The sequence below is a fragment of the Streptopelia decaocto genome, assembly GCF_964273445.1.
Source record: "Streptopelia decaocto genome assembly, chromosome: 6".
Taxonomy (NCBI): Eukaryota; Metazoa; Chordata; class Aves; order Columbiformes; family Columbidae; genus Streptopelia; species Streptopelia decaocto.
This window is the reverse complement of record NC_138660.1, coordinates 45,075,203-45,097,715: the sequence shown is the minus strand read 5'-3', so window position 1 is coordinate 45,097,715 and position 22,513 is coordinate 45,075,203. Positions and strand designations below refer to the sequence as shown.

At 51.2% G+C, this 22,513-nt stretch overlaps 3 protein-coding genes across 3 annotated transcripts; 2 read left to right on the top strand and 1 right to left on the bottom strand.

The window, feature by feature from the left end:
- Window positions 1-1,850: 1,850 nt before the first annotated feature.
- On the bottom strand, window positions 1,851-4,985 carry EVX2 (even-skipped homeobox 2; the record flags this gene model as incomplete). The annotated part of the gene is made up of 3 exons (XM_082056177.1): window positions 1,851-2,510; window positions 3,101-3,336; window positions 4,562-4,985. 3 exons carry the CDS (start codon window positions 4,983-4,985, stop codon window positions 1,851-1,853), a joined length of 1,320 nt encoding a protein of 439 aa, XP_081912303.1.
- Window positions 4,986-12,145: 7,160 nt separating this feature from the next.
- HOXD13 (homeobox D13) lies at window positions 12,146-13,865 on the top strand (the record flags this gene model as incomplete). The annotated part of the gene is made up of 2 exons (XM_082055059.1): window positions 12,146-12,821; window positions 13,615-13,865. 2 exons carry the CDS (start codon window positions 12,146-12,148, stop codon window positions 13,863-13,865), a joined length of 927 nt encoding a protein of 308 aa, XP_081911185.1.
- Window positions 13,866-19,657: 5,792 nt separating this feature from the next.
- On the top strand, window positions 19,658-20,724 carry HOXD12 (homeobox D12; the record flags this gene model as incomplete). Its single annotated transcript, XM_082055460.1, has 2 exons — window positions 19,658-20,219; window positions 20,486-20,724. The coding sequence occupies 2 exons, from the start codon at window positions 19,658-19,660 to the stop codon at window positions 20,722-20,724; spliced, it is 801 nt and encodes a 266-aa protein (XP_081911586.1).
- Window positions 20,725-22,513: the final 1,789 nt, after the last annotated feature.

The window sequence follows — 22,513 nt, the reverse complement described above, 5'->3', positions numbered from 1 at the left end:
GTAAACATTATTGCCAAAATCGTCGTATGTACATCCCATATTTGTGTGATCTTAACAAACGATTCTAACGATTGAAAAGGTTAAGCTGGTAAAAGAGTGCTACGTTTTGGTCTATGTTCTTCAGCCTTAAATTATATATTAATTTAAAAATTTAAATGTAAACTCAGTGAACAGCTGGTATAATCAATATCTTTACATAAGTAGTCTTCCTATTCGTCCTTTACAAAACGAGAAATTTGTGAGTTAGGTGTCTTCTACCGTGCTTTAAAGTTCTTTACCCAGAAAATGTACACGTCTTGTCGGGAATCCTCTGTGGAAGCCTGGGGATATTTCTCCTTTGCCTTTCTCTACCCCCGCCTAAGAAATCTGTCCCGTTGGAAAAAATAATAAAAAAATAATAAAAAACCACTTAGGATTTATGTTCACTGAACAAAACAGCACAATATTTAAAATAATTTCCTGAAAGTTCGTTAATAGAATACGAAAAAATCCAGTGTCTTAAAAATATAAGAATTTCAGGACACTTACTCGAGCTTTTTGCTTTTTTTCTTTTTTTGTGTGTGTGTGAGAGTGTACGTGTGTGTGTGTATTCACATTCGCACAGGACCTAAACAAGCAATAGCAAGTTAGATGAGGGCTTCAACTCTTCAGAAAAATCTCATTATGTGAAGAGTGAAGTGGCTCTGTAGGGAGCATTATGGAAATATCTGGGTTTGATTTAATGAGGCTCTTCACATTGGTGGAATATCAACTTAACAGAGGAAAGTCTACCCGGGGTGTCCAAGTTACCAAAATGAAAATTGGCAATTGAGATGATAAGAAAGTGGCTTTCTTGTGCGAAATCACTTCAGGTAACAGAGATAACATTAAATAACATACATTCTATGCACCAAGAACAATGTTTTATGTACCAAGTCTCTTATCTGTCTCTTCTAATGACTTCCCTTAGCGGGTTGTTAGTACTTGACAGCAGGTCTCTGTGCGGGGAACTTTTTTCCAATTCCACATTCAAAGGAGGTCCATCAGAGAACATGATTGGCAATTTTCGTCATAATCTGCACATTATTAGCATCAAAATTGACATGGCAGTAACACTGGTGGTTTTTGATGTGCCTTTCTTCAAGTTCAAGGAAGTCCCTCCAGTAGCAGTGGTTTGGTATAGCAGGTCTCAGTTACCCAGTGGTGGCTTTGCAGAGGCAAAGGCGCGATAGAGATGCATGAGAAATATATCCAAGAGCCGTTTTACGGGAAGGAGAGAGACGCTAAGAAAAAATAATTAAATTTATAAAAGTGTCTGGAAGGTAAATGCTTCAGAACAACAGCCTACACCTAGAGAGATTCAAGTATTTCCCAGATAGGGTGGATTATGGTAGTTAGAAAGCGTGACCTTAAAAATGCCGCTCCCGATTCTGTCAATCTTACACTATCCTTCCCATTACTGGCTCGGCCGCGGCAGCCTCGTTAGCTACCGCTTGTCGTACAGAAATACGCGAGACATTTCTCATTCAGTCGAACTCAAACTGAAATAATTATAATTTTTTTTAAAAAAGGCAGAAACACACTCTCTTCCGCGGGCTCCCCCTCCATGTTCCCTCCGTCCCGGCCGCTAGCAGCCCCACGGAGCCCAGCGCCGGGCAGTGCACGGCAGCGCGCACCGCGGGGCCGCCTCCGCGGAGGCGCAAGTGCCGCGGAGAGCACTCTCCGCCGGGCTTCGCGTCCCTCTGAGGTGGGGCGGTCAGCAATAAAAAAATAGACGGAATACTCTTACCGAGCCGGGGGCGCCCCCCTCCTTGGCCTCCCCCGACCCCCCCTACAAAACGCCCCCCGCCTCTGGGCCCAGACCGGGGCAGTTATCTGGTGAGCGGCGCCTCCTCTCGCTGGTCCGGCGAGGCAACGGCGGCTTTGCTGAGCACGGCGGCCGAGTAGGGCAGGAAGCCGCTCTCGGAGCGCTGCCCCGCCGCCGTGCACGGAAAGTCGGCGGCGGCGGCGCCCCGCGAACCCAGCGCCGAGGCCGCAGCCGCCGCCGCCGCTGCCGTCTGGCTGCTGTGGCAGCTGAGGCAGGAACAGGGCGCCGAGCCCCCCGGCGGCCCAGAGCCCGCCGCCGCCGCCGCCGCTGCGGCAGCCGCCGCCGCCGCCGAGGCCGCCGCGCTGCTGTTGAGGCCGGCGGCGGCGGCGGCCGGCGCCTGGTAGAGGCCGGGGTGTCGGAAGCTACAGAGCAGCTCCGGGCGTGAATAGGGGTGCGAGAGGGCGCGGAAGGTGTCCAGCGGGCGGATGGAGGTGGCGAAGGGCGCGGCGGCGGCCCCTGAGGCAGCGGCGGCGGCCGCGGCGGCGGTGACCCCGACGTGAGGGTAGTAGTGGAGCGGGACGTGAGAGTGGAAGGGGTACGGCAGGCTGCCCGTGGCCGCCGCGTGGGTCATCATGTAGGTGTAGAAACTGGGGTCGGCCGGGTGGGGCCAGGACATGGCCAGGCGCTGTCTCTTGTCCTTCATCCGCCGGTTCTGGAACCACACCTGCGCGGGGAGACAAGTACAGCCTGGTTCAGCACCGCTCCGCGCCCCTCCGCACCCGTTTCCGCCGACAGCACCCATCGACAGCTACCTCCAACGCGGCGGGGCCAGCGGCTACGCCTCGGCCGCCTCGCTTGTAGGCGACCCTTCTCCAGCCCGGAGCAATTATCTGTGACCTCGCTCAAGACAACCGGTCCCCCTCGGCCCGGGGAGGAACTTCGATCTGAATAAACGTTTTCCCTTGAGTCGTCCCCTCCCTCCAAAGCAGGACTATGACTTTACAGTATTGACGCGCTCATCCCCCCGTGTTTAACAGCTGTTTATTTTCTCTCTCCTAATTTCTTTAGGAAATATGCTAACACAATAAAAACTGACGGTGAAAATAAATAATAATAAGAAGAAGAATAAGGGGGTTTAAGCAAATAAAAACTTCAACGTGCTGAGAAGCAAAGGAGCACAAGGGATGATCACCGTTAAGGGCCCGGCGAATCCATCAAGCAAAGCGTGAAGCCGGCAGCCAGCCCGATGAGGCCGGGCACCGCGGGGCTGCGCCGGGTCCGGGGAGGCTCGGTGGGGCGCAGGGAGTTTTGTACCTTGATGGTGGTCTCGGGGAGGTTGAGGGCGGCGGCCAGCTCGCAGCGCCGCGGCCGCGACACGTAGTTCTCGCGGTAAAACTCCTTCTCCAGGCGGGCGATCTGCTCCCGGGTGAAGGCGGTGCGGTACCGACGCACCTGGTCGGCCCCCGCCGCCGAGCCGCTGTGCAGGCTGCCTATGCTGGCGGCGGGGGCGGCAGCGGGGGTGCTCGGCGCCGGGCTGCTCTCAGTGTAGCCTGAGGGGAGAGCGCACGGGGTGAGAGCGGGCGGCGGGGCGGCCCCCAAGCCCGCCCGGCCGGGCCGGGCCCTGCACACCCGTCCTTAACGCCAGCTGTCATTCTAACAAATCGCCGCTGCTAACGGAATCGATAGTCTGGTTTTGAGGGGTTCGTGGTGTTTTGGTTTGGTTTGGGGTTTTGTTTGGTTGGGATTCTTTTTTTTGGGGGGGTGCTATGGTTTGTGGTTTTTGTTTTTTTCTTTTTCTTTTTTTTTTTTTTTCTTTTTTAGTCACTTAATAAACGCGTTATTCTCCGTTAAATGGGTTGGGTTTGGTGATTGCAGGCCAGCCGAGCCACGGGTAGAGACGCGAGGGCTCGAGCCCGAGCTCGGCGGGTCTCCGCAGGGCTGCGGGGAGCCCGGGTTCGCCGCTAGCATTTCACCCATCGACTGCGGTTCTTATTTTCGTTTGAGAGACACGAAATGAGACCCGCCATAAAAGCTTGCGCTTTTTTTGTTGTTTTTTCTTTTCTCCACTGTTACGTCGAGGATCCTTTCCCTTCTCTGCCGTATTTGACAAAAAAGGCATGCACTATGGCCCCTAGGAAAACCAGCGCTCACCTGGCTCCCCCTCCCCAATTACAGCAATAATAACAACCATCGTCCATCACTATGCCCCGCAAAGCGGGAAGGAGACGGGGCTGTTTCAAACCCTCTGTTATAAACAGAGGGAAAGTGAACAATGCTCAGTTACCCTGAGGTGGACACAAGGCAGCACGTTGCATATACACAGAGAAGGACACACACAGGAAAATCAGGGTAGTTTCCTCGCACTCCTCTCTATTGTCTCTAATTTAATCTGTGTATGTATATACACATGCATACAGCTCGAGAGACGCCGAGAGCTCCAAGAGCGTGAGGAAAAATCAGGAGAAATCTCTCCCTAAACATAGGTGGGTGGATATTTGTGCTCACATCTATTCTGGATATATATCTACATACCAGTGGATTTGGGCATGCACACAGACATGCACCCGCACAGGAACTGCCCGGGCAGTGTGTCTCGGCTATCGGGAGAGCGCAGTAATTGCAATAATATTTTACAGCCTGGAGCTCTATCTTCGCAGAAGAAAGAGCGCCGGTGCAGAGGAGAGCAACTTTGGCGGTGGCGGTGGGTTTGCTTTGTTTTTTAAAGCCAGTTAGCAAAATGCGGGGCTTAGATGGAGATCATAAAGGAAGAGTTACCTTTGTTACTGTTTTCCTTCAGCTGCGAGGAAGTCAGGCTGGCTGGGGAGCGGAGCGCGGAGCAGCCTACCTCCACATCACTGTTCATATCTGCCTCTTGAGCAACTTCGGAATAAAGGCTGATTTTCTTCCTGCTGTCCGACGGCGGGATTTCGGAGGAGACGGTGCTTTCACTGCTCGGATGCTGAAGATTGAATAAAGTGTCTATTTCAAATTTGCCTTTGGTGGAGATGTCCCCTATAGCGCTGTGCAGGGAGGCGGCAGTCAGTCTCGGGCTGAGGCGACCACTGTGCGGAGAATTTTCAAGGGCCTCCAGCACCGCATTTCCAGCTGAGTCTGACAAATTTGAGAGCCTTTTGCCAGCTGTAGGGCTGTGCAGCCCTCTCTCCATCAGGATCATCTCTTTTCTTATTCTTTCCATCATCTCAGCTTTATAAAAAATGTCAAAGTTGCAGGGCTGGTCCTGTACTAATGATGAGCTGCAGCAGGGGCTAATTCACATTCAGCCCGGCAAGTGTCTCTAAATATTATTATCTCTTTTTGAGGGAGGCGTAAAAATTGTGGGATGCCAAAGCGAGGGAATGACTGGTCAAAATGACCCATACATCCTTTCTAGCCCGAAATGTCATTCATCAAAAAGTGGTGCTCGTCATTAAGGTATGAATGACGCTGTTCGAATAATCATTTATTGTAACAGGTTTATAAGCAAATAAATACAAGCTCCTGTCAGTGGATAATGAAGGCGGCTTCAGAGCAGACAAATATATCCAGGTGGAAAGAAAGAAAGACAAGAAGTGAGGAGTAAAGCTCTTGTCCTTAGCTTGATCAGATCTTGCTTGAATTGCTCTGGGGTTTGGCCTCTGGGGTGGAATTGACAGTCTGATTAATAAAATGAGCTCTGCAACATTTCCCCCTTCATTTAGGTGCATCATTATGCTCTGATTTTTGTTTTGTTGCCTTTTAGGTCCTAATGATGCAGCTTCTTTCTCATTTGTCCTCGGACAGAGCTACATGCTAAATATTAGATAATGCTTTTCTTTATTAATATTTCTAAGGCGGATTTTAGATCACAACGCGACGAAATGCTGGAATACAACCAGAGGACAGAGAACATCCTGCCACTGATTTCTCTTTACTTTTTTCTTGCAATTTCCAGGTCACATTAGTACTTTTATTTAGGAATTTACACTGACACCCCCACGCACCCCCTCACACGCGCAAACCTTATATCCAGACTTTAAAAGACCGGTGCTGCCGGCATGCACCGATTCGAGTACACCTACAGCAGTTGCCGGGAAATTAAAATATTTATTATAATGTAATATAATTCTAATATATTTTTATTCGTTGTGTCCATAATTGTGGTCTCCTTTTTACTTTCTATAATCCTGCTTATCGAAGAAGATAGCCCGCTTCTTCCCTCTGGGACAACACTGGCTGATGACGGGGGAGAAATAATCGAAGAACATTAAATATATTTGTGATTTAGAACACTCCGCGGCCGTGCGATTTCATCCTCCCGGCAGGTTTCTTTCCAGCCCTCTGCTTCCTCCCTCCCCATGGCCAATAAACTCTACGCATTTAGAAATTAAGAATATAAATGAGGGGGGTTCATCGCCCACAGGCTTCTAGCTAGCAGAGACTTCACCTTTAGCACCCTCTCTCCGAAGTTACCTGTGGCTCAGGGATCTCATCCCTCCGCTCCTTACCGGGTGCTGCCGGGGACACGGTCTGCGGCGCCCGGCAGACGTGGCGGTCAGGAAGTCTCCCTTCAGTGATAACTTTGTTAGTAATAATGACGCTGATAGCAACCATTTAAACGAAGATAAATCCTTTGTCGTTAGCATCTCTGAAGTGCTCTTCAATAGCTGCCCAACCTTTATGCTCGCCATGATTTTTTTCACTCACATCATCTAGTATTTAGACCCTGGGAATCTGAATTTCATCGCCCAGAGAAACAACCTAATGTTTCCTGTGATTAAACGCGGGTTTGATTTTTTTTTTTTTTTTTTGCGAGAAGAGATGTTCCCGCTAAAGTTATTTACATACATCTCTTAAGTTCTTATGCTCTAGCGCACTACTCATAGCTCGAAAATGACATATATGATAGATTTAAAAAAAAAAAGTGTTAAAGTCTCCCTAAACATTCCAGAGAATATTTAGAAAACATTCTAGGCGTTGTTTGCAGAATCCACCCCTCAATTAATGAGAGTTTTATGTTAGCCCCTTGAAATGTGAATTTCGACTGCAGTGTGGTGTCCTGCGTTTTACAGCCCCCAAAACAGACAAAAGTAAATATCAACTTTTCCTCTTCGCGGGCGCGGCGGTGGAGCGGGACGACGGGGAGGGAGTGGAGTGGGACACAAGCCGCGGGGCGGCTGGGGGAACCAGTACACGATTTCCCCTGGGTTCCCCCCGGCCGGGCCGGGCGGGGGGCTTTGCACTGCCCTCCCGGCGGGGCGGAGGGTGTCCCGCTGTTACACCCCAGCTCAGACCTTGCTGAGCGTGGCCGAGCGGGCTCCCCGCGGGCGGCAGCAGGCACCGCACCGCCCGGCGGGCCCGGGACACCCAGCCCTGCCGGGGTCCCGAAGCCCCCGCTTCGCCTGCCGTAGCAGCCGGCTGCTACGGCGGGGCGGGAGGCGGAGCGGAAGCCTGCGGCTGGTTTATTGCTGTCGTTTGGCGCCCTCGTCTGTTTTCTTAAAGGCTGTAACAGGGCGAGCATCTTTCCCTCTGCTCTTTGGAAAACCGCAGCCGCGATAGCAGATCTCCGAGGCACTCGCGTGTGCGCACAACCAAAGCCGGCACATCTTTAGACTCCAGAAATGTTACTGCACTACTAAGAGAGATGGGACGCTTTTTATGTTGTTCAGAGCGATGGAAAAAGACTATGAAAAGCCTCGAGAAAGCCTGAGAGAAAGAAGTTACATGTTACAAGTTACATCTTTATTAGTGTTATTTTATATTTTGCACCTTTTAAATAATACTGATACCTTAGGTTATGTACAATGTGACTTAAAATAAAGCAAGGGAAATAACATGTAGTAAAATACGCTAATAATCTTCCGCTAAATAGATGTGCGGTAGCAAGCCCGTTCCTCACCATGCAGTTAATCAGCACACCCCCAACCGTCAACTCACTAATAAACTAGTCATCTGATATTTATATTCCCAGTCAACTAGATGCATTTACTGCACCGATGTTTATCTTTTTATCTTGTTTTCCCAAAAGCAACAGCACAGACTAAAAACCTTTCGGCATACGTTTATAGTTCAAAACCCACAGCTCAATCTAAAGAACCTCCGGCATTACAGTGACATTAGTGAGCAAAGGGGGAGGAAGTCACAGAGACCGCTAAAATACGGAAGGTTTTGTTAGACGCTGTTTACTCAGTTGTTCTTGTAAGTTTAAATAGCTGCTTAGGCCTGTGGCCAAACTTCTTTTCATTTTTACCTTGAAAGTTATTGCTCAAGGCATCAAAGTATATTTCAGCGCTCGTTTATTAAACCGGAGCCAGGAAAAAGAGGTCACACAACTTAATTGAAATGAAGTTCGTGTTAAATCAGCCAAACAACATCTCGGCCAGCTTTTCACCGCTCAGAGCGTGCTTGGGAAGACGAACAGGAATATCTGCTTCCTCCTCCTCGGCGGTTGGCAGGCTGCCAACAGGGGCCCGTGGCGACGAGCAGCGCAGGCGGGCCATCGGCGGCAGCGCAAGTTCTCCGAGTCGGCCCTCGCGGGGTCTGAGCACCTGGTGTTGCTCTGGTCGCGGGTGTGTGGGGCTGAGGGGGGCTCTGTCCAGGCGAGCGCCGGGGGAGTGGGGGCTGCCCCGAGGGACTCCGCTCAGGGCCGAGGGGTGCGCTCAGCGCCCCCGGCAGCACTGGCGGCGTGCAAGGCGGCGCCACCTGGCGGTGCATTGGTGGCAATGCGCGAAGGAGCCGCGGGCGCTGCCCGCCCGAGGCCACCGACAGCGCAGCTCCGCTCCGGGCAGCGCACCCACTGTACCCCCGCTCAGCCGCGACTCTCCCCTCCGCCTCATGCCTTCATGCATGTAAAGGACCAAACTCGGGACGTTTACTTCTCCGTTCAGGTCTGATTCTCTGCGAACTGTCACCCGAGAGAGGTGAAGGAAACGGAGCCAGCATGTTCTCGAGTCACGCGGGCCTTGCAGCATCGTCCCTCCCCCCGCTATACAGGCTGAGATCCCGCGGGCGCTCGCTTTGCAAAGTTAATGATTACACGATGTCTTCTGGGGCTGCTTTTGCACGCAAACCGGTTTTAATTTAAACGAGAAAGCGTTACTCCGGCCGCGAAGCTGTTCGGCCGACGTTTTGTTTCAGCCGGCAGCTGAGGCAGGTCGGCGAGCTCACCCCAGGTCAGCGTCCCCGAGGTCCCCGCGCTGCTTCAGAGCAGAGGGGGGAGTCAGGGGCCGACCAGCACCAGCCCGTGACCCGAGAGCTCAAGTTCAACGCCCGCATGTGCTCAGAGGGTGTGCAGGGAGTCGGGAGAAAACTTTCTCCGACTCGAAATCGATTTTTAAAGTTGACGTGAATAAACACACGACAAGCTATGACATATATCTGGAGGAAAAACAAAATCAAAAACAAAAACAAACACAAAACCCACAACTATTTTCCCTGCTTTGGTGCTAAATCTTTGGTGCTTTTTCCTTTCTTTTTTTTTTTTTTAATGCGTGGTAGATAACGAAAGCTCCTCTCTTCTGTTATACTATTAAAAGTCCGCACAGGTTAGAAAGTAACAACGGAACGCAGTGGGCATGGGGAAATGTTTTTGGAGAAATGTAAATGGATTGCTTTTCTCTTCATTTGCATACTTCGTTTGCTCTGGGAAAGGTGGTTGGGAAATATGTGTTTGTGTTTGCTTTTGTTTTCTGGAGCAAACACTAGCAAGAGAAGAGACTTCGTAAAAATATTGTTACCATCGGCAAATTCTGGCGAGGGAGGTGATGGAAAAAATGGATTATTTTTCCTGGGAGAGACCAGGCAGAGGGCAGACAGCAAATACTAAGAGCCTGTACTAAAAGCTTATGTGGAGTCTTAACTGTGTTAAATCATTGCAAATGTATTTGAGGAAATGAGATAACTTCAGGGAAGAAAAAAAAAAACACCAAACACCTGTTTTTTCAGGGGTTGAACACAACCACTTTCTGCAGCGATGCTATCTGTGCAGATTCCCGTCCAGCGTGTCAATGGAAAATGCGGTGCGTCTCCGCGAGGCGCTGGGCATCCGCAGAGCCAGCGCCGGGGGAAGGCGAGGACTGTCCTGCAGGCAGAAGCCCGGCAAGGTCGGCACGTCGCCCTGCCTGCCGCGGAGCGAAGTCCATCGGGACTGTCCTCCCCGGATAGCGGATGTGCGGGGCCAGGGCCGCAGCACGGCCCCCGGGTTTCGGGGCGTGGGACGCGTCCTGACACTTGTAAACTGGGTGGATGCTCAAAGCGATCCGACCTTGGCTCATGAGCTCATTATTTTTACTCGCGTGCATAATATCCTGCCGCGCAAGGCAGTGCTGTTTTCTACACCCTCTACAAAATGGCTTATTATGAAATTGAAGTCGTTGCTCATAAACTCATCCAAAGACACAGTTTTCAGGGATACCGAGGGGCTCTCGCTGGAGCAGAGGTCTCGGGAGGGCTGAGGTGCTCTGCGGGTGTCGCTGCGGCTGCACCATGATTTGCTTTGATGCAACAGAGCTCAACAATCTCCAAAACCCTGTGCTTTAGATTCTCCTTTCTTTCGGCTGCCTTATTTAAAATTACGTGACGGGAGACAAAATTTCACCGCATTTATTGCAAGAGGAAACAAAATGGGAAGTATATCTGGAGAAATAAAGCCTCTTCTTTCTCCGGAATTCAAAGTGTTAGCAATATTTTCACTAGAAAGCTGCGTGCAGGGACATAAAAGGATGGGAAACTTGTGCCTCGACAAACCATCCTCCTAATCATGTAGGGCTTCATATCCTGAGAGTAAATACTGATTCGGCTTACACCCGTGAGAAACACGTAATCACATCTGGCTCACTTCTTAGCTGATTATGAAAGATTAATAGCAATTAAGTGGTTATAGCTAATGATCGTGTACTCGTGCTTGCCATCCGGTTGTTGTATTACTGACAGTTGACTAGTGGCACCCGTTTGTCATTCTCCACTCCGCTTCCACAAATTGCCAACGACTATTAGACCGGCTACAAAGCAGGGCTGCGGGGCGGGCGGCTGGTGCGCGACCTGCCACTCGGCCTCTCCGCGGCTGCCCAGTAGTCCGGAGGCCCCGCCACTGCCTGCCCAGTCTGCTCAGCAAGGGCACCTCAACCCCGAAACTGTGTCAACGCTGACTTTCAACTACACGGCAGCTGCCTCTTTTCTCTCTTGCGGCTGAGCCTCCATTGGGACAATAAATACGGCCCCAGCTATATTCTTTTCAGCTGCCGCGGCGTTTCCCCGTCCTTCTCGCGGAGCTGCCGCCTTTCCCAGCAACTTGTTGCCTTCCGCGCCAGAGAGAGGGTTAAGTGTTTGCAGTACGCAACTGCGGAGCGACAGGAGCCGGCCCGAAGGGGTAGGGGCTGGAGTTGGAGCTGGGGCTGGGGTTGGAACACGTCTTCGGAGCTCATTCCATTCCCAGTTCTTCTCGCTCTTCCAATTTCCATCCTGACTCAGCGGGAGAGTCGAAAGAGACGACAGAAGGATTTGCCACAGTCTTGGGAACTCACCCCCAGAACAGCCGTCAGCATAAGCGAACACTGCGTTTTAACTAGGCTGCCTTACCACGACATGAACTGACACTGCAAGGGGAAAAAAGCCACATCTAATGAGTGCCAGGTTTAGCGTCTTGTTCTGAGCACAGACCCGATGCCTTTTCCTGGCTGGTAGCAATATTTGGGGGGCCAAGGGAAGTTCTCCCATGGACGAGAGTTAAGTGGAGCCAGGGAACCCCTGCTCCCCTATAACAAAGCCCTTATCCTCCATACATCGCTTGGAAAGAGGCAGATGGGGCGGATGGGTTACAAAGACCGTGCCGGGTTTTTCCCACTGCCGCAGACACAACAATGAGCTGGGGAAGGTCTCTCAGGGGATCCGGTCAGACCCCTGCCCTCGGCTTCAAAATGACCCCTGCCCGCGGACCAAGGGTCTTCCTGTGGCCCTTTTGAAGCCGCGGGCAGGAGGAAGAGGGGGCGGTAAGAGCGACGGGGGCGAGGCTGGCCCGGGGGGGCATCACCGTCGCCCGTCTGCCCAACCCCTCCCCAGCGCCGGGGCCGTGTCGGGGCGGGAGCGCGGCGGCGGAACGGAGGTGGGAAGGGAGGGGGGATGCCGTCGGTGCGGACCGAAGGGCTGCGAGGCGAAAGGGGCAGTGCGGGCAGCGGGACGGTCACATGTTTCGACGGCAGCCTATGAGCAGCCCCCCGGGCTGCGGCAAACTAATCTGGAGCCGGCCGCCCCCACCCCGTCCCCCCTCCCAACCTGGACTTCGTTTTTATAAACGTACCGCCAGGATCCAACCTGTTGGAGGCAAATAACCATTTGCATCATGCCCGGCCGTGGACCGAGCCGCCGCCGCCCGCGATGTGCAAGGCCATGAGCAAAGCAGCGACCTGGGAGATGGACGGACTGCGCGGTGACAGCAGCGGCGGCGGCGGCGGAGGAGCCTCCGGGCAGTGCCGTAATTTTCTCTCCTCGCCCGTTTTTGGGGCGGCGCACACGGGCCGAGCGGCAGCTGCCGCTGCTGCCGCCGCCTCGGGGTTCGCCTACGCCGGCGGAGGGGAGCGCTCGGGGGCGGCGGCGAGGCCCGACCCCCCGGCCAAGGACTGCCCGGGCTCCACCGCACCGGCCACCGCCCCCGCACTCGGCTATGGGTATCACTTTGGCAATGGATACTATAGCTGCAGGATGTCCCACGGGGTTGGGATCCAGCAAAACGCCCTGAAGTCTCCCCCCCATGCCTCCATTGGCGGCTTTCCCGTGGAAAAGTACATGGACGTCTCCAGTCTGACCAGCACGAGTGTCCCAGCCAATGAAGTCTCCTCCAGGGCGAAGGAAGTGTCCTTCTACCAGGGCTATACAACCCCCTACCAGCACGTTCCTGGGTACATAGACATGGTCTCAACGTTTGGCTCTGGGGAACCGAGACACGAAACATACATATCAATGGAGGGCTATCAGTCTTGGACTCTGGCTAATGGCTGGAATAGTCAGGTTTACTGTGCCAAAGATCAGACACAGAGCTCACACTTTTGGAAATCATCCTTTCCAGGTACGAGAAGGAGATAAATGGTCTGAACTGAACCCCCCCCGCACCTCTCCGCCCGCCAGTCCCCTAGCCCGTCCTTCGGGCTGCAGGGGCGGCCTGCCGAGCTGGACACGCTGCACAGACATGCATAGAGCGGAGAGAGAGCGGAGGACGGTGGATTTTCCTTTTTCCTTCCCCACCCCCCCCACCCCCACCCCTGAGAAAACCTCAGCCTCTGCTTTCCACCGCGCGGGACAGATCCTAGACCCCCCCGCCAACCAGCGACAGGGCCCCGGAGCCCGTCCCGCGGGTCCCGGAGAGGCCTCGGGCTCCGCCGCCTGCTTCTTCTCTCGGTGCCAGGGTTTGTATTCGCGTTTGCAGTTTGCAGGACGATGGCTCGAAGGCTTGCGCTCCTCTGCCTCTCTGGCTGGCGATTGACCCGGCCCCAGATCACATAAAAGACTGCGAGTAGTGAGGGCACACAGGCACAAACCACATGCAAACAAACCCGGGGAAACACACACCAAAGCGATTTGTGTGTGTGCACTGCCAGGACCGACCTGCGCTCGGCCCCCCAGCCAATGCCCCCGCCGTCCTGCATGCTTGCTAGCGATGCATGCCTGAAAAGTGATGACAGTCCATCAAGGCTTTGGTGCTTTACTAACGTGCAAATAATATGGCAGTGTGAATAATAATAAACTGTAAACAATCCGGCATTATTTATTTGCCCGTGAAAACCAGTGCCCAACAAGTATCGGTAAAGCTTTAAACGCCTGTAATAAAATTCTAATTTTTCACATAATGTCTTTTACAATAGGGGACGTTGCACTAAACCAGCCCGATATGTGTGTCTACCGACGTGGGAGAAAGAAGCGAGTGCCGTACACAAAGCTGCAGCTTAAAGAACTCGAGAATGAATATGCCATTAACAAGTTCATTAACAAGGACAAGAGGCGAAGGATATCCGCAGCCACAAATCTGTCTGAGAGACAAGTTACAATTTGGTTTCAGAACAGGAGAGTGAAGGATAAGAAAATAGTCTCCAAACTGAAAGACAATGTATCTTGATCTATTAGTTGTGGACAGTGATGGATATGTAAACTCAATTTACGACCAGCTAAAGACTTTTGGAAAGACTTGAAAATATATTTAATTTTTTTTCCTCCTTCCAGCGGTGGCGAAATTTCGGGAATTGTTTTCCATGAAAGTCAGCGTTTTTCTCTCAGTGGACGGGAGTGCTGACAAATCTTGAATTATAGTTCTGTTTCTTCCTTTCGAAAATAATAATATTAATATTAATTATATTTTCTATTCTTCCCTCTAGGCCAGTATAAACGAATTTAAATATGTTGAACAGTTACAGATATAACTTTCTTAAATGCTTAACTTTTTCGTGGGAGTTCTGTATTTTTTTTCTCTAAACAACAGCAAGTGCCAAAAAGTGTCAGGTTTGATTTGCTATCTAAAACCTCAAAACATGCCGAGAAAAAAAAAAAAAAATCGGAAAATGCAAGAAAGCCGGAGTCCGGACCAGTGGCAGCGTCCGGCTGCTGCCAAAACCCGCTGAGGTCACTGGAACCCGAGGAGAATTGTGAATTGCGTGGAGGGGTAACTCTGCAGCCGAACTTTTTAGTGCTTTTCGAGGGACAGAGAATCCGCCTGAGCGGTTGCGGGACGCAAAGCACAGTCCCAGGCACGTCCCACCGCTCTTTCCGCTTTTGCAGGTTTGCGGTTTTGGTTTATTTTCTTTTTTCTTTTCCTTTTATTTTTGCTGCGGTTTCATTTTCATTGGAATAATTTCATATTTCCTGGTTGAAAAAGGAGCCGCCGGGCAGAGGTGTTTGGGGCCGGGCGCTGGGCGCTCCGCAGGGGCGCAGGTCGCGGCACCTCGGGGAAGCGCTTTCGGCGGGACTGATGGGCCGGTTCATCCTGCAGTCAGGGGGAAAGCTGACGCTACAGAGGTGTGTATAAACCTGCTCAGACCTTGTGTAAAATATCCTGTCTCGACTGTCTTGCAAGACTCTTCTCCCTCCACGGCTTTTAAAAAATGCCCCCTGGTCGGAGAATTGAAGTTCCTCAGTTACTTTTAATTTACAAAAATAAACGGGTTTATAATACAGAAGCAATAAATAAGGCATTTCAAAAGGCGCCATAATTTATACAGGCCGAAAGGCTAGGATTTGGGCGATTTTGTATTCTTTTAAACGTAGTCTACATGTTATGATATAGACAGGGTGATCAGACACGCTAGTCAACTACTAGGAGAGACAAGCGATATCTTCTCTGTTAAGGTGCCTCGATTAATTATTAAAAGGTGTGTGTTCCAAACTAGTATTATTTATTCTAATATACTATTGCTCTAAACACTTTGATTACCAGTGTATGTGGGTAAGACATACGGTAGGACTATTTCTCCATAAACCATATCCTTTTCTTGTCTTAAAGTCTGCTTTTACTTTGTGTTGGAAATATGGACTGAACTTCCAAGCTGTTAACAATGTTGCCAAACTGATCCTGAATCGTCGTTAATAAAAGGATTTCTTTTCCATATACATAAAAAGAGAGTAAGAAATTCGCCTTATTTTACCAGCAAGGCATTTCACGGGCTCCAAGCTTGCTTGGGATCTTCCCAGGGCCATTTTTAGGTCATGTTGCTTGGGAAAGGAAAAGTAGATACCATGCGAGGCGCGTTGAAGGAGAGAAAGGCGTATCCGAAAGCGCCTTGCCGTTGGGGAAGGGGTTTTTTGGGAGAAAAAAATGCTGCCGGCGGGAAATACCCAGGGTGGGAGGCAGGGAACAGTGGGGACAGTCTATCTTTGCCCTCTGCTCCCGGAGCCCGGCTCTGCCTGCCTGGTGCCCGGTGGCTGAGGGCGGCCCAGTCTCCCTTTGTTTTCCCCTCCCAAGCCGGCACGAGCTGTTGCCGCTGTCCCGCGGGGCTCCGCGGCGGCGGGGGTGGCCGGCCCGGGGCGGCGCCTCTCCCTTGACTCCGCAACCGGCTGGTCCAGCGGGAGTTATCTTCCGCCTCCTCCGCCCTCTTCCTTCCCCTTTCTCTTCCGCTTCAACGTTCATGGCTCTTGAGGCGTTTATTTTCCCCGAACGGACAGGAAAAAAAATCCATGTCGGGCCAGTTTAGATTTTGTGGCAAAGTGCATTTTTGTTTGATTCTGAGGAGAGAGGAGACTTGTGGGGCACACTATTCGAGTACCTGGAACAGCCCTCTCTGATGATGCAGACTTGTTTTCTCTGAACGTTTTAAATTCTTCTTCTCCCCCTCCTCCCCGCCTTTGGCACCTCTCCTCTCCCCAACCACACATACTTCGGTCCTATTAATTATGGAGGCGTTTATCAGCCCAGCGAGTCCACTCCCGCAGACGGAAGGCCGGGCACTGCTGTTGTGTCTCCCGGCCGCGGAGCCGTCGCGGGCTGTTCCCTTCCCCCTTCCAGGCTTAACCTTTGGCTTTGCCGGTCTCCGGGCTCTCAGAAGATGCAGCTTTGCCGCGGCCAAAGCTCCCTTCCCAGGGCAGGAGGAAACCCGAATTGGCTGGCAAATCGGTACCAGATGGAGAGGAATCGCCTTTTATTCTCGTAACAACGTGCAGAAACATTAAGAAACCAGCAGCTACAGCCAGGAGGAAGAATAGGCCGGGGCTACTAGCCGGGGCACATCAGTCTGTCCACCTACCAGTGCAGATTAAAAGGGCTTCTGAAGTCTGGAGCTGGGGCATTGAGGCGCGTTATTCAAAATGCCCATGCCCACAGCCTGGGGTCTTCCCAGAACGCAGGGACCCGTCCGAGCCCCAGGGCTCCGCGTTCCTCCGTCCTGGTCCGAGGGCGCGGATCCGGACTGCTGCCGCGCAGCCCCAGCTGCAGCCGGTCACAGCAGCTCGTGTTTAGAGAAGATCGCATAATGGCTCGCCTGAAATAGAGCGCGCATTATTACAGATAATTAATATGTACGTCGACAAAGTGAATTGCAAATGCGCACTGGCACAATGATGCATTGCAGGCCGGCCGGCTCGTCTCCGCAGCTATCATGGGGCTTGGCTCCTGTCAGGCAGCGCGATTTCCGAGCCATGTCTGAGGCAATCCTGCCATCTCCTGGACAAGCCCCGGCATAGGCAGGGAAAGCCGTCACCTCGCTTCAAGAGCTGCGTTTCCGAGTGATAAATGGGGGAGGGAGACTCCTCGGTCACACGCAGAGCAACCTTCATCTGTATAACTGGGAGAATATGTAAGCTCTGATGTTCAGGCCGATCCGGTCGCCTAGCTAAAAACAACAACAAAAGAACAACAACAAAGGAAAAAAAAATCGAAGGGAAAAAAAGGAGCGGAAAGCAGCGTGTGAAAGCAGCCCTCCGGGTCGCTCTGCTCCTCAGCGGTGATATTTCCTGTACAGGCAGGGGGACACCCGCGGCATGAAAACGCCGCCCCCCAAACCAGAAGCCGGCTGTGGCTGGAAAAATCAGCACAAGCTCGTCCGAGGCTGTACGCACCGCGGCAGCGGCCAGCCGCCCCGGGAACAAGATGTTTCTGTCAGTTCTTTTCCCTACAGATTTAAACATAAACATCGCTTTCCGCAGCTATAAGTGTCTCCAGTAGTCCAGATTTTGGTTTTCGTACTTTTTTCGCGGTATTAATTAGCAATTACAGATGAGTCGAGCATTAATTGAAAGCTCTGTTTTCTCTAACCCCATAAAAGTTAGTTTGAAGTGTCACCTTTCTTTCCGGTAACTGGGAACTCACATCCATTCCTTGTGTTTATTGAGGGCAAAAATATAGTCTTTGAACACAAACGTGCCTTCTGTCTTCCGAGAACCAAAAAACAGAGTCAGCTTCTTCATTAAAGGCAATTATGAAAATAAATTATTACCCATCCATTCGGGGAGGGGAAAAAAAAAAAAAAAAAGAAAGAAAAAAAAAGGCAGAAAAAAAAAGGCAGAAAACGAGAGCTAATAAGAGGGAGATTCAATTGGTAGACATAACTCAAACAATAAAAATTAAAGGCAGCGGTCAGTAATATCCTCCAGCGGTGCTTGTGTGGTCCTGTGTGGTCTGGGAGAGAGCAATCATTTAAAGATTTCTTCCAGGGCAATGAAATTACCGCAGAATTTACCCCAATTTCCCATTAAACAGAAAGATGAATTTGATTAGGAAAAATGTCAAGAGGGACAGCGTCTCTGATCTCAGCGTAGAAATAAAACCAAGATTAAAACTAAGATTAGCTGGACAATAACAAGAAAAATTAACACTACCTGTTAACTAGATTCGAGTTTTTAACTGAAGTAATGAAAGTGGTCAATTCCTGGCATTAAGGCTCTGCTTGAAGCTGGGCTTGCTCAAACCAGGGTAAAGCTTGTTGGAAAAGAGGCCGACCACAGAAAAGCCCGGTGCGGGTGACAGACGGGCCTTCGAAGTCTCCTGTGGGGCTGTGGGGTAGCAGTGCCCGGAGCGCTCGGGGAGCGCGGTGCCCGCGGCCGCCGCGGAGCTCGGCTGGGCTCTGGCTGGGTGCTCGTCCCCGAGAACTCCGGCTCCGTGGCCCATTGCGGGTGCCTTTGGGTGCAGCACACCTCGGCTTGCCCCCGTGGGAGGTATACTGTCTAACGACTCGCACGCTTTGGGAACGGACACGAGTGAGGATGCTTTCAGTTATCATTTTATTCACACTCGGGTGCTAGTGGAGAAATGGAAGAGATAACGGAATAACTGAGCTCTGGTTTGACCTCTCAAAAGTCTCAAAATATGCATGCCCCCCCCCCACACACACTATAATAACCCTATAAGGCAGAATTTTGTGGTCAGGGGAGAAAAAATCCTCATACGTAACTTGGGAGATAGCAACGGGGCACCCAGCTGAGGCGGACTCTCCTCTGCCGGCCACCACACTCACATCCTCTCTGCTGCAGAGCACACACGGGCATTTTCCTTCTGGAAGACTTTCGATTCTCTTTATTTATGTATGTATGAATCTCGGCGGCTTACTCAGGTAATTCTGCGTTCTTGGTGTTGTTAGTCTCGGTTTGTTGATGTTTGATTTGTATTTTAAGACCCTGAGTTTTAGGAGCATTGTTTAAAAACTTGTCTTCGCTTCGGAGTGAAGATGAAAGGTAAAAGGGGTAAAATGGTCGTGAGTACGTAAAAGAATATTAGTCATTAGTGTAACAGAATGATGATCCTGGTAATCTCCGATCAATTAGGATTTTAATTGCAAACATATCCAGATGCATAAAGTGTTGCTTGCAGTTAAACGCATATACAAAACGGGCAAAATACGTGTTCTGGGCACACTCACACACAAGGTGTACTCGTTTGTACAGGGGCAGAAATACATACGTGTGCCCTAAACAGTCTCATCTCCTTCCACTTAGTGGGAAAGAGCCATCGTAGCTTACTGCCTGCGGTGGGTACGGTTTTCACCCCGGCACAGGGAGGCCGGCAGGGAGGGTGCTGCCAGGCGAGGGGCACGGAGGGGCCAGCGGCTGCGCCCGGGGCTACAGTGTCCCTCAGCAACTCTGCAGATGTTTGTTTTCCCCTCATCTTTCTGCTGGCGCCTCGGATTTGCCAGCCAGCCCCGGCCACTTTTATAGAAGAGGAGACCAGGTTTTCCCCTCCCCCTTGCGAGTATTTTCATATTTAAAGTGTTATCATAAGACTTTTAAAAGGGAGGTGAGGGGGGCGGAAGGGAAGAAGAAAAAAAAAAAAATAAGAGGGGGACTCTGTGGTTCGGTGACTGGAGGCGGTGCTGAAATTACCGGCTTTGAAGAACCTGTCTGCAAAGTTTCGTCCAATCGTTTCAGGCTTTCCGCTTATTCCCTGTTGTAACTAAATACTGCTGTAAGAACAGCTGAAGTCCTTTGTTGGAAATGTGTGATCGCAGTCTCTACAGATCTGGCTACGTTGGTTCTCTCTTGAATTTGCAATCTCCAGATTCTTTTTATTTTCCTAATTTGCGGGCTAATGGCAGTCAATTGGCAGCTCTGCCCACCATTTCCTACCCCCGGAGCTCGATCCCGTGGACTTGCTCAAGTTCGTGCGCAGCCCAGCCGCAGAGCCACGCGTTCGGCGGCGCGGCGCAGCCTTACCTCCCCGGCTCCGTTCCAATCAACATCAGCTCAAACGGCAACAAAGAGTGCCTGGAAGACAACAATAAATATTACACCCACGATGCGAGCTCCAAACAAGAGGAGAGATGCAGGCAGAGGCAATCTTTTGCAAATGACCCAACTGTTACTCACACAGCCAACTTAAAGCCTGTAAAGTATGACCATTCGAGCCTGCAGAGAAGTTTGCACGGCTCGGCTGCTCTTTTTGAAGTGAATTCCTGCACTACCAGCTTAAAGGAGGACATCAAGAATTCTGTCAACTTGAACCTGACAGTTCAGCCCGCAGCAGTCCAGTCATGCCTCAGACCTTCAGTGCAGGATGGTATGCCTTAAATATCTCGCTTTAGTTAGAGGTGACCTAGCGATACTTGCTTTCTAAGAGATGTCTGTAACTGCCTTGTAACCCCCCTGTAACCCATTTGGAGAGATAATTGCTTAATCCGACTCGGAGGTAGATAGAAATTGTGCTGTCAGATGTGCTTTGCCCGATTTACAGACCTAAGTTTAGCTCTGTTGTCTTGCGGTTTTTTTGCATATTCTCTTTAACACCAGACCTGATCCACTAAATTATCGACGTGTTTGTTGTAGGTTTGCCTTGGTGTCCTACCCAGGGGAGATCAAGAAAGAAACGGAAACCTTACACAAAACAACAAATTGCTGAATTGGAAAACGAGTTTCTCCTCAATGAGTTTATTAACCGACAGAAGAGGAAAGAACTATCAAACAGACTGAATTTAAGTGATCAGCAAGTTAAAATTTGGTTTCAGAACCGGCGGATGAAAAAGAAAAGAGTAGTAATGCGAGAGCAGGCGCTTTCTATGTACTAGAGCAGAGTCTGCCCGTTCCTGCATGAACTTGTGCCCGGAGGGTTCACCCCTAGAGTAGAGCATATTCGCGAGTGAAACGCGGGGAGTGGGTTTTTTTTACCATTTAAACCAAGTTCTCGAAACGCGTAGGATCCCTGCGTAAATTGGCAAACGCTGAGTTCTTAGCCAAAATGAAGAAGACAAGCCGGACCAGCATGGAAACATGTATTATCAGCTTTTTACCTTTATTTCTCCATGTATATAGGTTTTCTTCTACTTCTTACCCTCTCTTTCCCCAGAGTACAAGCGGTGCTAAACTAAAATCGATTTCTTTTATCTGTATGTAAACACCATTTTGCAGCAAAATAAAGGAATAACGCCTAGTAAAGACGTCAGCTCTGTGAGTCCTGGCTGCTTCCTTCATCTGCTGCCCTGCACGCCAGGGTGAGCCTGCGGCGCCGGCTTGTTTTGTGGTTTGGAGTAACCTGTCCGAGCAGTGATGGGGGAAAACGGTTAACAAATAAACCTTTTTCTTTCTTTCTTTCTTTCTTCCTTTTTTTTTTTTTTCTTCCCGCCTTCCACTCGGAGCTGCAGATCCGTCCGCAGCCTGGCGGAGAGTCTACGTGACACCCGCGCAAGGCCCACGCGTAACCTGCGCACTGCTCCGCGGCGGCGGCCGCTCGCACCGCTCCGCTTGCGGCTGCCCCACCCGACGGCAGGGGGACGGGCGAGGGGAGCCCTGTGTGCCCGCTGGGGTTGCGCCGCCACCGGGGCTGATCCCGGGGCACACAGGAGAGGTTCCCCTCTCGGAAGAAGAACCCTTCTGCCACCTTAACTCCCGCTCCGTCAGCCGGGCCCCGGAGGAGAGCCGGGCGCAGGTGGTCCCCGCCGCGCCGCCGCCGCCGGTGCCTCCCCCGGTGGCCGGGCCGGGCCCTGACCTTCCAGCGCCGCTGACTTTGGCCTTGTCCAAGTGCTACCCCAAGCAAACAGACGGAGGAGAGCGGGCAGTGCCGAGGCAGCGGCGGGCCGGGGCAGGAGCCGGGCTGGGGCGGGGCTGGGAGCAGTCGGAGCCCCTCTCTCACCCCGAGATGCTGCAGGCGCAGGAGAGAGGAGAGCCCGGAGGTTTTGGTGGATTTAATTATTTTGTGAGACCGTCCCCATGGCCGTTTCCGCAGAGGTTTTTATGAGAGAAAGGGAGGAAAGCTTTCGGGGGTGATTTTCCCAGATATAAACCTCAGCGGATAACCCAACTAGAAGGGCTGGGAACATTCCCCAAGCCGTTGTATTATTGTTTTAGAACGAGAATTAAATCGATTTTCCCCGCATCTTGTTGACAGGCTTTCTCTGCCACCATCCTCCGCAGCACTAGAGCACTTGGGTTTGCCGGAGCTGCAGAGCCAGGGGAAATGCTAGTTATCGACTTGGTCTGATATTTCAGAAAATAAAAAAATCTTAGGGAATCTTAGGTCCGGATTAAAAAGACTTTTGGCTGCGATTTCCACCTAAATCTGTTTCTAATGAAGAGGCGTTTCCACACACGAAACCTTGAGTTGCTAATAATAATAACAACAACAACAACAACGCTGGTGGAGCCTGCCAGCCTGCGCTATTTTCTGGTATATGAGGTAGGCTCAGATATGGTTGTTCGGGGTGTATACAAAAAGACTAAACGACCACAAGGAGGGTACAAAGAACCTACCTATTTACACGGGGCTATTGCCTTCAGGAAGGCAACTCATTATTTCATTAAAGAATCATATTTGAACTTTGCTCCTACCCACTCAAGTGCTTGCAAGTGCAAAGACACACT